The sequence below is a fragment of the Schistocerca piceifrons genome, chromosome X (assembly GCF_021461385.2).
Source record: "Schistocerca piceifrons isolate TAMUIC-IGC-003096 chromosome X, iqSchPice1.1, whole genome shotgun sequence".
Lineage (NCBI taxonomy): Eukaryota > Metazoa > Arthropoda > Insecta > Orthoptera > Acrididae > Schistocerca > Schistocerca piceifrons.
Genome location: NC_060149.1, coordinates 382,337,129 through 382,354,520, shown reverse-complemented (window position 1 = coordinate 382,354,520; position 17,392 = coordinate 382,337,129). Strand labels below are relative to the sequence as shown.

The window sequence follows — 17,392 nt, the reverse complement described above, 5'->3', positions numbered from 1 at the left end:
CCCACACCCTCCCTCACTCCCCCCGTCCCCCCACCCCCTCCCTCCGTCCCCCCCACCCCCTCCCTCCGTCCCCCCCACCCCCTCCCTCCCTCCCTCCCTCCCTCCCCCCCACCCCCGTCCTTCCTTCCTCCCTCCCTCCCCCCACCCCCTCCCTCCCCCCACCCCCTCATTGAGGTTCTGGAAGGTACTGACAGGGATGTGGAGCCATGCCAACTCCACTGTCATTACCAGCAGTGCTAGGTTTCTCAGTTGAAGATCCATGACGTGCGCAGCCAGATTGAGATGGTCCCACAGGGTCTCAGTTGGGTTCAGATCCAGGGAGTTAAGTGGGCATGGGAGTATGGTGAACATCCTGGTGCCCTTCAACCAACACACATACACTGTGAGCTGCATGACATGTTGTGTTCTCCTCCTGGTAGATGCCATTATTTCAAGGAAAAACAAATCGTGTGTAGGATTGCACATGGTCCCCAAGGATAGATGCATACTTGAGTTAATCCTTTCTGTCTTCCAGAATGATGAGATCACCCAGGGAATGACAAGAAAACATTCCCCGCACCTAATGCTCCATCCTCCAGCCTACACCCTTCTGACAATTGTTGGAGGATGTTTGATTTAAGATATTTCGCACCGAACGTGCCATCAACGATCAGTCTGATGTAGCATAAAATGTGATTCATCTGAAAAGACCACTTGTCGCCATTCAGTGGATGTCCAGTTGTGGTATTGGCATGCAAATTTCAGCCTTTGTCGCTGATGAAAAGCGGTCGGCCTGGGTGCATGAACCAGGTGCTTGCTTCAGAAGCCCACACGCAGCAACGTTTGCTGAACAGCCATTGCAACGTTTGCTGAACAGCCATTGCAGAGACACTGTTGGTAACACATTGGTTCATCTGAGCAGTAAGTTGCTCAACAGTTGCCTGTCTATTTGCCCATTCAAATTGCCACAGCTGTTGTTGACACCTGTCATCTATGCCCCGTGGTGCATCAAAGTTGCCTCGGCACTGGTTTTAGATAAGGCCATTTTGCCATGCGTGGTATACTTTGACCACGGCTGCAAGTGATGAGTTTACAAACTTGACCGTTTCTGAAATCCTTCCGCCCTTGACTCGAAAGCCAATGATTGTGCTCATTAGATGACAGATAAATAGCTCCGTTTCCACAATACAACAATTGCTGTTTTGTTTTCCACATCCCTGACACGCTTTATGTGCTAGTGCTGCCACCCGCCATATGTTGATTGGTTATTCATTGTTGATGTCAGATGATAGCAATGGTCACATTACTGTGACTGAACTGTGTATATTCTGATGGGAGGCCTACAGTACATTTTATGTGTGCCTGTGTCCTGTATTTTAGCTGATGCCTACATGAGTGTGGTGCAGGTTTCAAAATGGTATGAATTGTCTCTACTACAACCTAAGCTGTTAGGCCGGAGGTTTTAGTGTGTTTCAGAGTGGCTGGTGTATCCTTCTTTGTTTAGTGATCAGCCGGTCATGCTTTATGTTTTGGTCTTTTTTTCCTTTTATCCATGTTTTTAAAACTGACACACAATCTTTTATACTACGTTAATGAATTTGTGTATGAGAAGCTTCGTAAAATAAATGAATAAATTATTTTCTGATTTCTTAGCACTTATACTTAGTTTTAGCCACATTCGTCTTCCCAGACTTAAGTATGGATACTAAAGACCTAGATGTTGCGAGCTCAGCTAAGTCAGGGTCGGGGCCATTGTCATAATCATAATTACCATCAGCCAATTGACTTCCACTGTGTAGACTTCCTGCAGACTTTTTCATGTATTAATGCTTTCAGCTATATGTATCCATATCATACCTGCATGTTTTCTGATGTCATTTATCCCTCTTCCATTAGGTCACAGTCTAAGTATTTTCTTAGTTCGCGGAATCCAGCAAAGAGTTTTCTTGGTTGATGTGCCCTGTGCCTTCAGCCTATTTACACACCCTGCTACCTTATAATTTCCTCCTCTATGATGTCTGTTCTCTGATCTGTTAATTTGTTTTGCTGTCTCTGCTTGTAATACCAAACATATTCCTTTGTTTTTAAATACTTACCTTCAGCTACCCTAAAAACAAATACCATCAACTCTCTCTAGTCACATTGTTTGTTGCTATTGCTTTCTTTTTGATGCATTCATTAGATGTTACTTGATTTATTTATGCATTTATTTCTCCTGGCAACATTAGGGCATACTGGCTGTTCCTTACATATAACCAAACATCTATAGTGAGTCAATATTACAATATGCATAGTGCATAAGAAATGCATAATGCTCTACATCTGCTTAAATACTGTACAGACAATCGTGAAGTGCATGTCAGAGGATACTTTCCATTGTACCAGTTATTAGGGTTTCTACCCATTCCAGCAATGTATGGAGTGCAGGAAGAATGACTACTCAAATGTCTCTGCATGCTCTTAACTCGTTTCATCTTGTCTTCACAATCCTTACTAGAGGGAAATGTAGGGAGTTTTAGTATATCCTTATAGAGCCATCATTTAAAGCTGGTTCTTGAAACTGTGTAAGTATGTTTTCTCAGGATAGTTTGCATGTATCTTTAAGTGTCTGCCAGTTCAGTTTCTTCAGCATCCCTGTAACACCCCCCACTGATTAAGCAAACCTATGACCATCTGTGCCGACTTTCTCTGTATACAATCAATATGCCCTACTAGTCCTATCTGATATGAGTCCACACAATTCAGTAATCCCCCCCAGAGGGCTTATGGTTCTTTCATGAGTTCGTGTGTGGTGCAAACGGGCCCCTGAGCTATTGCAGTCCTTTTTTCTGCTCGGGCTACTTTTCCTTCACCGTGCCCCTCCCTCTCCATCCTCACTTCTTCCCCGATGCCCCCCCTGCCCCTCCCTCTCCATCCTCATTTCTTCCCCGATGCCCCCCCTGCCCCTCCCTCAGTGTTGTGATTTATGTTGGCCTGCCTATCCACCTGGTTTGCTGCATTCCATGTGCCTTCGTTACTCTTGCTTGTTCTCTCTCCCCCTTTTTGGCATTTTGGTCCTCCCTAGGGGTCTGTCGTTAGTGTGAGCAGTTTGGAGGAAGAACTGCTTCCGTAGTGTCAACGGTGTGGATTCCTCTGGCCTCGCTTCCTTTCCCACTGTAGTCTGCCCTGCTGGGTTACCAGCACATGTGGCCAGTCCATGTGGTGGGGCTGTTATGTACCCATGTGGCTGAGCCCTCTGCCAACACTGGGATCACACTGCTGATACCTGAGTTGTTGCCTCCCCATGTATACCAAGGAGGGGGTGCTTGTCATCCTGGAGCACCAGAAGTCCCTAGAATGGCCCCTGTGCCAGACAGCTGCTGCTGTGGCTGGGTGGCGACCGTGGAGAGAGCCCCTCATTGGAGTGGGTTGTATCAGGGCAGATGCTTAGCATATGAAGCTGCAAAATTCTGGCTGTTCTCAAATGGCTGTCTCTTTGAATGGTAAAGGATCATTGAATGCTCCCCGTCCCTCTCTGCACCCCAGGAGAAGGGCCAGGCTCACTGCCTTGGGATGGAACACTTTCTCCACAATCTCTTTTGTACTAGGATTGAGACACAGACATTCACTACCATAAAGCCATTGTTTTTTGTGGAGAATATCGAGGACAAGTCTGGTGAAGTGGAGTCTCTCAGTAAGATGTGGTTGGGCTCCCTGTTGATCAAAGCTTCTACTGCCGCCCAACTTCAGCTCTTCGTGCTTGTGATCATCTTGGCAATGTCTCATTGTCTACTACCCCTCTCCAGTCCCTGAATATGGTCCAAAGAGTGATTTTTCATAGGGACCGCATCCTGCAAACTGATGAGAAACTCCAGGCTAATGTGGAGTGACGCAATGTTCATTTTGTTTGACATGTGCAGAAGGGTCATAAGGACAATCACAACCATACAGCACTTTCATTCTAGGTTTCAAGTGACAAAGTAGGTCAAGGTTATGTGCTAGAGATGTGACCTGAAGCCGTGTGTTCAATCGCTCATGAGGTGCTTTTGGTGCTTGTGTTTTGGGAACATGCCTTCCCGCTGTACAGCGGACTGTGTGTGTGGTGATTGTGGACACCAAATTCATAATGGGAAACCAACTCCCCTCCACCCTACACTCCCCTCCACCCTACACTCCCCTCCACCCTACACTCCCCTCCACCCTACACTCCCCTCCACCCTACACTCCCCTCCACCCTACACTCCCCCTCAGCTCCACCCGACACTCCCCCTCAGCTCCACCCGACACTCCCCCTCAGCTCCACCCGACACTCCCCCTCAGCTCCACCCGACACTCCCCCTCAGCTCCACCCGACACTCCCCCTCAGCTCCACCCGACACTCCCCCTCAGCTCCACCCGACACTCCCCCTCAGCTCCACCCGACACTCCCCCTCAGCTCCACCCGACACTCCCCCTCAGCTCCACCCGACACTCCCCCTCAGCTCCACCCGACACTCCCCCTCAGCTCCACCCGACACTCCCCCTCAGCTCCACCCGACACTCCCCCTCAGCTCCACCCGACACTCCCCCTCAGCTCCACCCGACACTCCCCCTCAGCTCCACCCGACACTCCCCCTCAGCTCCACCCGACACTCCCCCTCAGCTCCACCCGACACTCCCCCTCAGCTCCACCCGACACTCCCCCTCAGCTCCACCCGACACTCCCCCTCAGCTCCACCCGACACTCCCCCTCAGCTCCACCCGACACTCCCCCTCAGCTCCACCCGACACTCCCCCTCAGCTCCACCCGACACTCCCCCTCAGCTCCACCCGACACTCCCCCTCAGCTCCACCCGACACTCCCCCTCAGCTCCACCCGACACTCCCCCTCAGCTCCACCCGACACTCCCCCTCAGCTCCACCCGACACTCCCCCTCAGCTCCACCCGACACTCCCCCTCAGCTCCACCCGACACTCCCCCTCAGCTCCACCCGACACTCCCCCTCAGCTCCACCCGACACTCCCCCTCAGCTCCACCCGACACTCCCCCTCAGCTCCACCCGACACTCCCCCTCAGCTCCACCCGACACTCCCCCTCAGCTCCACCCGACACTCCCCCTCAGCTCCACCCGACACTCCCCCTCAGCTCCACCCGACACTCCCCCTCAGCTCCACCCGACACTCCCCCTCAGCTCCACCCGACACTCCCCCTCAGCTCCACCCGACACTCCCCCTCAGCTCCACCCGACACTCCCCCTCAGCTCCACCACACCTACCTTCCGAGCTCCACCTCCCCCTCACTCCCTCCCCTCCCCACTCAACTCACCCCTCACTCCCTCCCCTCCCCACTCAACTCACCCCTCACTCCCTCCCCTCCCCACTCAACTCACCCCTCACTCCCTCCCCTCCCCACTCAACTCACCCCTCACTCCCTCCCCTCCCCACTCAACTCACCCCTCACTCCCTCCCCTCCCCACTCAACTCACCCCTCACTCCCTCCCCTCCCCACTCAACTCACCCCTCACTCCCTCCCCTCCCCTCTCCTCTCCACACTCAACTCTCCCCTCAGTCCCTCCCCCTCTCCCCTCACTCCCTCCCCCTCTCCCCTCACTCCCTCCCCCTCTCTCCCTCCCCACTCTCCCCTCTCTCCCTCCCCCCTCTCCCCTCACTCCCTCCCCCCTCTCCCCTCACTCCCTCCCCCCTCTCCCCTCACTCCCTCCCCCCCTCTCCCCTCACTCCCTCCCCCCCTCTCCCCTCACTCCCTCCCCCCTCTCCCCTCACTCCCTCCCCCTCACCCCTCACTCCCTCCCCCTCTCCCCTCACTCCCTCCCCGTCTCCCCTCACTCCCTCCCCCTCTCCCCTCACTCCCTCCCCGTCTCCCCTCACTCCCTCCCCCTCTCTCCCCTCCCCCCTCTCTCTCTCCCCTCCCCCCTCTCTCTCTCCCCTCCCCCCTCTCTCTCCCCTCCCCCCTCTCTCTCTCCCCTCCCCCCCTCTCTCTCCCCTCCCCCCCCTCTCTCTCCCCTCCCCCCCCTCTCTCTCCCCTCCCCCCCTCTCTCTCCCCTCCCCCCCTCTCTCCCCTCCCCCCTCTCTCTCTCCCCTCCCCCTCTCTCTCTCTCTCCCCTCCCCCCCCTCTCTCTCCCCTCCCCCCTCTCTCTCTCCCCTCCCCCCTCTCTCTCTCCCCTCCCCCCTCTCTCTCTCCCCTCCCCCCTCTCTCTCTCTCCCCTCCCCCCCTCTCTCTCCCCTCCCCCCTCTCTCTCTCTCCCCTCCCCCCTCTCTCTCTCCCCCCTCCCCCCCTCTCTCTCTCTCCCCTCCCCCCTCTCTCTCCCCCCCCTCCCCCCCCTCTCTCTCTCTCCCCTCCCCCCTCTCTCTCTCTCCCCTCCCCCCCCTCTCTCTCTCCCCTCCCCCCCCTCTCTCTCTCTCCCCTCCCCCCTCTCTCTCTCTCCCCTCCCCCCTCTCTCTCTCTCCCCTCCCCCCCTCTCTCTCTCCCCTCCCCCCCCTCTCTCTCTCTCTCCCCTCCCCCCCTCTCTCTCTCTCTCCCCTCCCCCCCTCTCTCTCTCTCTCTCCCCTCCCCCCCTCTCTCTCTCTCTCTCCCCTCCCCCCCTCTCTCTCTCTCTCCCCTCCCCCCCTCTCTCTCTCTCTCTCCCCTCCCCCCCTCTCTCTCTCCCCTCCCCCCCTCTCTCTCTCTCCCCTCCCCCCTCTCTCTCTCTCCCCTCCCCCCCTCTCTCTCTCTCTCCCCTCCCCCCCCTCTCTCTCTCTCTCCCCCCTCCCCCCCTCTCTCTCTCTCCCCCCTCCCCCCCCTCTCTCTCTCTCTCCCCTCCCCCCCTCTCTCTCTCTCTCCCCTCCCCCCCTCTCTCTCTCCCCTCCCCCCCCTCTCTCTCTCTCCCCTCCCCCCTCTCTCTCTCTCTCCCCTCCCCCCTCTCTCTCTCTCTCCCCTCCCCCCCCTCTCTCTCTCTCCCCTCCCCCCCCTCTCTCTCTCTCCCCTCCCCCCCTCTCTCTCTCTCCCCTCCCCCCCTCTCTCTCTCTCCCCTCCCCCCTCTCTCTCTCTCCCCTCCCCCCCCTCTCTCTCTCTCCCCTCCCCCCCTCTCTCTCTCCCCTCCCCCCCTCTCTCTCTCCCCTCCCCCCCTCTCTCTCTCCCCTCCCCCCCTCTCTCTCTCCCCTCCCCCCTCTCTCTCTCCCCTCCCCCCTCTCTCTCTCCCCTCCCCCCTCTCTCTCTCCCCCCTCCCCCCTCTCTCTCTCCCCCCTCCCCCCTCTCTCTCCCCCTCCCCCCTCTCTCTCCCCCTCCCCCCTCTCTCTCCCCTTCCCCCTCTCTCTCTCCCCTCCCCCCTCTCTCTCTCCCCTCCCCCCTCTCTCTCTCCCCTCCCCCCTCTCTCTCTCCCCTCCCCCCTCTCTCTCTCCCCCCCCCTCTCTCTCTCCCCTCCCCCCCCTCTCTCTCTCCCCTCCACCCTCTCTCTCTCTCTCCCCTCCACCCTCTCTCTCTCTCTCCCCTCCACCCTCTCTCTCTCTCTCCCCTCCACCCTCTCTCTCTCCCCTCCACCCCCCCTCCCCCCTCTCTCTCTCTCTCCCCTCCACCCCCCCTCTCTCTCTCTCTCTCCCCTCCACCCCCTCTCTCTCCCCTCCACCCCCCCCCTCTCTCTCTCTCTCTCTCCCCTCCACCCCCCCTCTCTCTCTCTCTCTCTCTCTCCCCTCCACCCCCCCCTCTCTCTCTCTCTCTCTCTCTCCCCTCCACCCCCTCTCTCTCTCTCTCTCCCCTCCACCCCCCCTCTCTCTCTCTCTCTCTCTCTCCCCTCCACCCCCTCTCTCTCTCTCTCTCCCCTCCACCCCCCCTCTCTCTCTCTCTCTCCCCTCCACCCCCCCCACATTGCCCTGGAGGTGCCATTTTTCCCCTTCACAATCTGAGTTTGACGTCTTATTTATGGATGTCCTGGCACCTGACCAAATGACATCACCTCCCATCAGCTTTTTTATATCTAATGTGTACCCTTCCCAGTGGAATTGAAACAGATGTTATTGTCACCTACTGGAAATATACCACATTGTTTGTTTGTATTCTGAATTCTGTCTTACTCTCGAAGAAACTCACTTTCGTGATGACCACTGTCCAACATTTCATGGTAATCGGGCATTCTGTCGGCATGGTGCTGGCCCCAGGATAGCATCTGGAGGGGTCTGCACTTTGGTTCATTAGTGACTGGATACCCCCTTTGTACCAACCTGGAAGTGATTAGAGTGCAAACGACCCCAGGAGTCACCATTTGCAAAGTCTGCATCACTCCAGGTAGTCCACTTCCTTATGTGGAACTGTCTACCTTAATACAGCAACTCCGGCACCCATGTCCGCTCCTCGGGGATTTCATGCACACCATCCCCTGTTGGGAAGTGCCACTTTTATGGGTAGGGTCTTCTAATTGACCAACTTATTACAGACTTTGATTTGTGTCTCCTCAGTGACTGTTCACATATTCACTTCAGTGCTGCTCATGACACCTTTACTGCTATCAATCTCGCGAACTCCTCCCCTGCTCTTGTGCCTTCCCTACATTGGTCACCCCATGATCTTTGTGGCGGTGACCACTTTCTGGTGATTTCTATCGTTCCCCTGCTGCTGCCAGGCAGAAAGGCCTCCACACTGGGCATTCTACAGGACCAATTGGCCCTAATATACGCCTGATCTTAACTTTGACAGCTCTGTCTAGAACTGCATTGATATGGTTGTGTAGGGCACCTCTGCAACTATTCTTCATGCTACTGGCACTGCTATCCCTCTATCCACAGGTTCCCCTCGTTGTCAACCAGTACTGTGATGGACCAAGGACATTGCAGTCATAATCAAGGACCGCCGATGGGCACTGCAGCAAATTAAGTGACACACTTCACAGGACAACCTTACACTTTAAAGCATATCCATGCTAAGGCTTACGTTATTAAGCAGAGTAAAAAGGAATACTGGGAGCGCTACATCTTCGTGGGGGACGTATGCCTCTTCATCGCAGGTTTGGTCCAAACTCCATAATCTTCTGGACCGCCAGCGACAATCAACTGTCCGTGGTCTTATATTCCAGTGTGCTCTGTGTACTGATTCATCGGTCTTGCAGTACACCATGTGATACACTTTGACAGCATTGACGTCCTCTTCCTATCCTGCTACCTTTCTCCTGCAGAAATGCAGAGTTGAATAGACACTCCACTGTTTCAGGCCCCATCAAGCTGAACCCTATAATGAAATCTTCACTGAATGGAAATTTTTGCAGGCTATTACCTCTTCAAATGACATAGCCCCATGCCCGGATTCCATCCGCAGCCAGATGACCCAACACTTGGATGTTACCCAGAGGCAACATCTGCATTTGACTCATGGGCACCTTCCCCTTGCAATGATGAGACATTATAGTTATCTCCATCCTTAAGCCTGGGAAGAACCCAACATCTCTCGACAGTTACTGCTGATTAGCTCCCTCAGTGGCTCAGCATTCATTTGCTGAGTATGGGCTTGGTGATGGGGTTTCTGAGCTGGGGATTGGTAAGTGCCGCCAGTCTCCTGTTACCATAAGCTCTGGGCATACTTCAACAACCACTGTATGGTGCAGCAGTGGAAAGTTGTGTGTCACAGGGAATGGGAATCTTGGCTTGACAGCCCAGATCGTGAGGATGGTAAAAACCTCTATCAAAAGAACCCTCAATCTCAAGGTGTGCTGCGTGCTGATGAGATGCATGGTTGTTTAGGTGGAACAGTCATTAACGGGCAACCTCTGGGGAACCTGCTGCACCTCAGTTGTATAAGGCTTATTCAGGCACACTGGGCTCTGTCTGAGTGAACCCTTATTTCTCTAGCTGCTTGTGAGACAGAGATGGAACCCTCGAAATCATCATCTCCTCCTCCCAGTGGGAAGGGTGTACCAGCTGGGAGTATTCACATCCAATCCTCCAAATGGATGAGCATTGTCGAGCTTGGCCAGCTTTTAGATGGGTCACCGTCCAGGTCTGCCAAGTGCTGTTGGGAAGCGGGGTGCACTCATCCCTTGTGAGGCCAATTCAGGAGCTACTTGATTGAGAAGTGTTGGCACTGGTCACGAAAGCTGACAATGGCCAGTTAGAATGGTGTGCTGACGTGCTGACCATATGTCCATCTGCATCCAGCGATGCCTAAGAGCTGAGGATGACATGGCGGCCAGTCAGTACCGTTAGGCCTTCAGGGCCTGTTTGGATGTTGTTTGTTTTTGTTTGTTTGTCTACAAAATTGAAATATTTTAAATACAGTTCTGTCTAGTTATTATTTTAAAATAACTGATAACCATCATAGTGTTCTAATACATACAAGGAGAGGTTCCCAGTGGTGGGGTCCACTTGATGAAATCATATGTACGGTGATGTAGGTTAAGATCCCAGGGACTACATGCTGCAACCATTCACCCGAGTGAGCCCTCATTTGTGAGTAATTGACGAAAAAAATTTCAGAATTTTCTGTGATGTTTTATAGCTGTAAAAAAGTAATATTCATCAGATCAGTTACAAAGTGTAGTGGTTAAGGTTTTGGCCGTCCATGTAAAGGGATGTCAGTTCAGAAACTCATCAGGTGGAATCTAAATTTTTATTTTTAAATCTGTATTGAATTGACTTTGATCAATTTGATTAAATGTATTTTTTTAATTTCTATTGCTTTTCACATCATTTTAATCATCGTATTTGCTTGAAATTGCTCTCATTTTTGTTCCTAACATTTTTTTTCCACTTGGAATCTTTGTTCATGGTTTTTTTGTTTGTTTTTGTGTATTAACTTTGATTTAATTTCTACTGTTTCATCATCCTATAAATTTTGTCGATGTTATTGTATTCAATGTATCCATTCCTCATTATACTTAAACTTCATTTTACTTAACCTTCGTCCATTTATATCTTCATCTGCATTACTTTGTCCGTAGTGCAATAAGGATTTGTTTTGAATGTGTGTTTGATGATTACCATCCAAAAAATGTACATATTGTAAGGAAAAATACATTTTGACATCCCCCCCCCCCCCCCCAATACATTGGCAGTTTCAAATTTTTAAGTATTATGATAATTAAATATGAAAGAATTTAATTCACTTGATCAAAGATTCCAGGTGAATAAAGAATGATAAGAAGAAAAAAATAAGAGGAGTTGTGAAAGTTAATATTGTGATTAAAATAATGTGACAAGGGAATAGAAATAAAAAGAACATTACATTTAACCCAATTAATTGAATAAAAATAATTACCAAAGTCATTTTGGCAATAACCATTTAAAAATAAAAATTTAGATATCACCTGGTGAGTTCTAAACCAACAATTTTCCGCACGGGAGGTCAAAACCTACTTTTTCCCAGCTATAGAACATCATGCCGGATTCCATTTTTTTCCCAATTACTCACAAACAAGGGCCCACCAGGCTGAATGGCTGCAGCATGTGATACCTGGTACCTCAACCTACATCACAACATAGATTATTTCAAAAAGTCAGTTCCCCTGCTGGGTAATAATAATGAGTTCAAAGAACGGTGATAGATGCACAGAAGAGCAACTCATTTTGTCACCCTTTTAGGTAGGGCATGGAAGCACTGCACCAGTCCTGAAAAACTGTGGGAAGTATGATTAGATATACCCATAGAAAATGAGGAGTGAATTCTGAGATGATTATCAGTGACATTCCTTGAAACACTCAATTATCACATACTAAAAATTGTTACTTTGCAAGATATAATTGTGAAGTAATTGTTATTTGATGAGGACATTAAGACACTAGACAATATTTCCATTAGAAACCTTTTGAAAAGCCTACTCATCACTTATCAGAGTAAAAACTGGGACTAACCAATTATAGCAATAATTTTTTGTACTGCACATTAATCCAAACATCAGTACCTCTCAACATATCTAGGTGTCTGTTATTCTGCCACATATTCATGTCATCCATGCATGATATCTCAACAACTTGACTCGATATCTTCATCAGGTGCTACCTGGAACAAGTCACATTGTTGAAATACAGTGCATGGTGATAGATGCAGGTAGCCAGGTAAAATTGACTGTTATCTGCAACATGTGAAACGTCTCCATCTACCACTTAAAAAGTATGATGTCAACAATTTGTTCAAATATTGAACTGAATCACAGATACCAGTGAATCATTCTGCTGAGTTCCTAGGTGAGTCAGCCGACATATTGCTTCCTCTGTACGTATCTAGAAAGAATATCATGAAGATATAATTAGAGAGAGTCTAGCTTATATGGAGACTTGCCGTCAGTTGTTCTTCCTGTGCACTGTTCACTGCTGGAATTGGAAAGGGGGGAAGTGACATTACATTACAAAGTAGCCCACCCCCACATGCCATAAGATGACTTGCAAAGTGTAGATGTAGATGTGAGGTGGTGGTGCACGTGTGATTGTGGTGACTTATTGCATTTGTTTTGAAACAGTGAGCTAAGTGAATTATATTTTGTTTACAGGTAGATGTTCACATCAGTCTAATAAATGCTGAAAACTGTAGTGCCAAATTGGTTGATTCTGTACCCAGTAAAATGAAGGATTGTGAGAGTGGAGAGCTGCAGCAGCCTTTGGATGTCTGTAGCATTGCACCACAGCATTTTGTCCCTTCAAAGACAGTAAAGGATGCACCCAAGGCTGAAATACCAAGTGCACAAAATGTGATACTAACAGTTCCAGCTAATGGAAACATAATTAATTCTTCACTAAACAAAACACATACAGAAAAAAATAATCATGTTCAGAGTAATAACATTCAGGAGAGTGATGATGTTAAAAAGAAAACTCCTGAAAATGGGAACATTACCGATTTTGATGATGCTGGTATTAATTCACTTCCACAACATGATTTTGTTCATTATGCAGCACAAGATAGCAATGTCAGTACTGGGGAAATCAATGAGTATATAAACATTTTAGATGACAACACTTTGATTACCAGAAAAATTATTCCCAGCAAGTTGCACAGTGCAGATCAGAATGTTGATTCAGATATGATTTCTAATGACCGTGTAACTCACATTAAAACACATCCAGATGGAAGGAAAGAAATTTGGTACAACAATGGATGTGTGTGCAAAATATCAAGTGATGGAATGAGTGAAAAAATAATATACTATAATGGTGATGTGCTTGAGAGATGCCTGAAAAGTCAAACTGAAAAATACTATTTTTGTAAGAGTAAAATATGGTGCACAACATATGAAGACAAAACACAACTGGTGGAATTTTCAAAGTAAGTACAATATATGCTGCTATTTCTTAAAATTATGGTGGGCTTTGAAAACACCGTGTGTGTGTGTGTGTGTGTGTGTGTGTGTGTGTGTGTGTGTGTGTGTGTGTGTGTGTGTGTGTGTGTGTGTGTGTGTGTGTGTGTGTAAATCTTTCACTGTAATCGGTGTGTTGATGTTTAACAACCTCACTGTTTCAGTAATTAATGATCTTGGTGATGAAAGGGGTTGAGTTGCTTAGAGAGACATTATTCTTATACACACTGCCTGACAGAAAGAGTGAAGCACCCAGAATGCATGGTCAGATACACACTATCAGCAATTATGGAAATGATTAGGGTTGCAATTATCTGTGACAGAGTAGTTACCAGAGTGCACAAGTGTTGTTTGTGTTTAGTGTTGTTACCAGGCCTGGTAGAATACATGAAGGGCGTGAACAGTGTCAAATGTTGAGTGATCACTCCAAAGAAGACGGAGTTACAGCATACTCATGTGAGACAGCATTATCAGTACCTGAGAGTTTGGTAGCGGCTTCATTGTGGGGCTCCATTCTGCTGGTGGATCGAATTGTGCAGTATCCACATTTGTGGGGCATTTGGATGTAAGTGTGGCCCACTGTTGGACCGCATGGGCAGGTACACTTGTAGTCAAGGTTCTGATTGACCACGTCTGATCATCACGAAGGGGGATTACCATGTTGTGCCCCAACCATATCATAACTGCTTCACATCTATATCTGCCATCATAGAGTAATGGACTCAGTGTGTCATCCTGCACCATTGGTCTGGGAGTAGCAACAACCAGACTATGGAATTATTGACCCATGGGTAAGCTACCATCAACACTACAACACAAATAACTGCATTTGAGTGGTGCTTCGACCGGGAAATGTGGACCCATGATGAATGTTGTCACACTTTGTTCAGTAACACATTGCAGGCCTGTTGTACCCCAAATGACCATCATTGTCAAGTATGGGAGCAACCTGGGGAGAGGTTCCACTCTTCCCAGTGTTAGTAGCGGCACAGCAATCTCCTGGTGTCACTGGGTGTGACTTCAAGTCATGCCTGTTAGTGATTGATGGAACTCTGATGACGTAATGGTATGTTACAGACATCCTGCATCCTTTTGTGTTCAAATCTCATGCAGCAGTATCGTGGTGTCGTTTCTCAGCAGGACAATGCTCATTCACATATGGATCATATGTCTATGAACTGTTGGTATAAAAGTTGAGGTAATCTTGTGACCAACATGATGTCCAGATTCCTCCCCAGTAGAATATGTGAGGCATCAATTTCGTGCAGGTACCTGTATCCCCTATATCAAAGACCAGTTACAAACAGTAGTGGGCCAATTTACTTCAGAAGAGGATACAACAGTTTCCCAACCAAATCTGTGAATAGGGTGCAACACCATTCTGGTAAGTGGGTTCTCAGTGTCAAGTTCTTGATAAATTTGACTCAATTTGGCAACTGCTGAAATATCCCCACATACCCCCTCAACACGTGAAGTTGCATTTTATTTCCCCTTCCCCTTCTTTGTGCTTCCTTTTTCTGTTAGTCAAAATTTACATGAAGAAATATTATGACACTTTATAACTTTCCAAAGGCATTTTAGTCAACATTTTTCTCAACAGCCAAACCCATTAACTGTAAAATAGCATCTCACAACATTGACAATACAATTTTATAGGCCATGAAACGGTGCACATAATAACATTCTGTGATTTTTGCTATGCGATGGTTTCCTTCCTGCCATGTTGAATTAAGTTGTCGTTCTCTTCACTGAGACATAAATAAAACTATGTTTCCTTTTTTTTTTTTTTTTTTTTTTTTTTTTTTTTTTTTTTTTTTTTTTTTAATATTGGAGCAGAAATAATGACATCTAACACACACACACACACACACACACACACACACACAGAAACAGAAGAAACGTTGTCTTGTGTGGAGTTCGTAAGAAGAGAAGAGTTGAGGGAAGGGTGTCTGATGACTGAAAGGGAAAGCAGCAATGGGGTGGGATAGGAATGTGTCATCAGTGAGCTCTCTCTTGCTCACACACTGGGAGTAGCATGTGGCATTAGAAATGGGGGGGGGGGGTTGCTTTTGCAATGGGAGTTACAACAGAGGAAGAGAGAGATCCATCCACACATACTCACCTTCTAAATACTTCCAAAAATATGTAACATAAGGGAGGACGTAGGAGAAAATGGATGTGTTTATGTAATCTAACACAGTTTTTGGTGTTTGAAAGATAATAGAACCAAGTGTTGCACATGAGGTAATTATGTTATGGCTGCATTCTGGATTTTTTTTTTTTTTTTTTTTTCAAATTTTTCTCTCAAAAAATTTGATCATGTCATTGTTAGAAATTTTTGCAACCCATGCTATCACACAAGGAACATTTTCACAAAAATTACGTTACTTACAACATTAATATTGTCATAGGTAATTCTTAGTAACCAGATAAGCAAACATGTGGAACAGTTTTTTAATACCAGTTTTAGAACTCTTACAATTTATTTAAAAAAATTATGCATCTGAAACAAAGCAATTTCAGTTTCATAGAAAGGTAAATAATTTTGACAGAAATACACTTAGAAAAAATTTGTACCACAGGGAGTTATGTTATACTATGAACAAATTCTGCAGAAAATTTCACTTTCGTGTCTCCTATGGTTCAGGGGAAAATGTTCCTTACACACTGAAAAATGAAAGTTCCAGGAAATGCATATAAAAGATTTTATAAGGATTTACACCATAAACTAGTGCCTTAATGTTGACCATAACCATCCATTTGGTCTTCTTGCTCTTTGTGTACCTTTTTGCTTTTTATTTGATGTTCGTAGCATGCCCTTTTGGCTGTATCCTTTACAGACAGTTCAGAATGAGCAGCATGTGCAGTATCTATCTTTTTCAATAGCTTCTTGGTGAAGCAACCTGCAACAAATCGTAGTCCAGTAAGGGTCCTTATTCTTCCAATGTTATCATCATTAAACACCAGACACGCATCATATGTGGCAATCTTAACAACAGTAAATGCACTAAATGTTGTTTTTGGGCATCTCTTCCAAATGACACTGTTGAAGCTCTCATTCGCGTTTTGGGTTCCACCATGAGTACATTTCTTTAACAAATCTGGATGTGCTAGAAACTGGAATGTTGGCTTTATAGTGTTTGAGACTGCTTCAAGAAGACTGTGTTTATGTGAACAGGTTTTGTTTTCTGCTTTTACTTGCTTATATATGCACCAGGATACATCACACAATTCATGTACTGGCTTCTCATCAGTTGACAACTTGTGAAAAAAATGTTGCCCACACTGCCTTCTAATCTCCAGTGTTTTGCCTTATTGCTTTGCCATAATATATTTGCAAATTGTGGATCCCTTTGTCAGTGAGCCATTGTGGCCCACCCAGTGGCTTCCCATCTTTGTGTTTTGCACCTTTTTGTTCTTGTTTCAGTTTCAGAAGTCACTCGCCCATCCTCTTCTGAATGTACCCCACACACTCTAGCTTTTCAATGTTGCATCTATTCCTATATGGTGTGCTTTCTACAACCGATCTGAAAGCACTAGAATCTCAATCACCAAGATTTTTCACATATCTAACTCCATGCCTGATTTCGCTCCAATGAAATATTAATTTCATTCCTGCTGGCGTCGTGCCACCACTAGAACAATCATAATGCTTGCTGCAAATTATTGTGTGTTTTATATGCCATTGTCTCTCTTCTTCCTTGTTGTCTAATGTCTTCCTCTGTGCACTAATAGAGCAATATTTGGACATCACCTGCAAATCCAAAACTTTTCCTGTGTCAACACTTAGAACTGACTAAACACCATGTAGGAAGGTATGGCCCCTTTTCATCCATGTGGTATCACATGAAACACACAGGTCTGTAGAATGCAAAGGGTCATTTACTTCTGTCTGGATGTCTTTGTTAAATAAAACTGGCTCTTTCACTGCTGCTGACAAACTGCTATTGCATTATGTTTCCATGGCATTCCGAAGATGATTGTTTAGTGTTGAGTACAAGGCAGACGGAGATGGCATAGTTATTATTGCACAAAACAAATTGCTACCTTCGCTTCCAACACCAACACACATCATCCCATAGCAGAATCTTAAGTTGGCTTCATACACCCAATTCTTAGCAGTTGATGTTTTGAATTGAATGTCAGTTTGACAGCTGTCACAGAACAAGTGTGTATTACACACAATACCA

The 17,392-nt window shown here is 47.7% G+C and overlaps 1 protein-coding gene across 6 annotated transcripts in view; it reads left to right on the top strand.

The window, feature by feature from the left end:
- Positions 1–17,392, top strand: part of LOC124721633 (centromere protein J) — a 280,955-nt gene that overhangs the window by 231,418 nt on the left and 32,145 nt on the right. For all 6 annotated transcript variants that reach the window (XR_007006363.1, XM_047246696.1, XM_047246697.1 and 3 more), the window contains one exon: positions 12,399–13,171. Coding sequence is in view for 5 of the 6 variants with exons in the window: in XM_047246696.1 (XP_047102652.1) it covers positions 12,399–13,171 (773 nt within the window). In the remaining variant the exon portion in view is untranslated. The remainder of the gene's footprint in view (positions 1–12,398; positions 13,172–17,392) is intronic.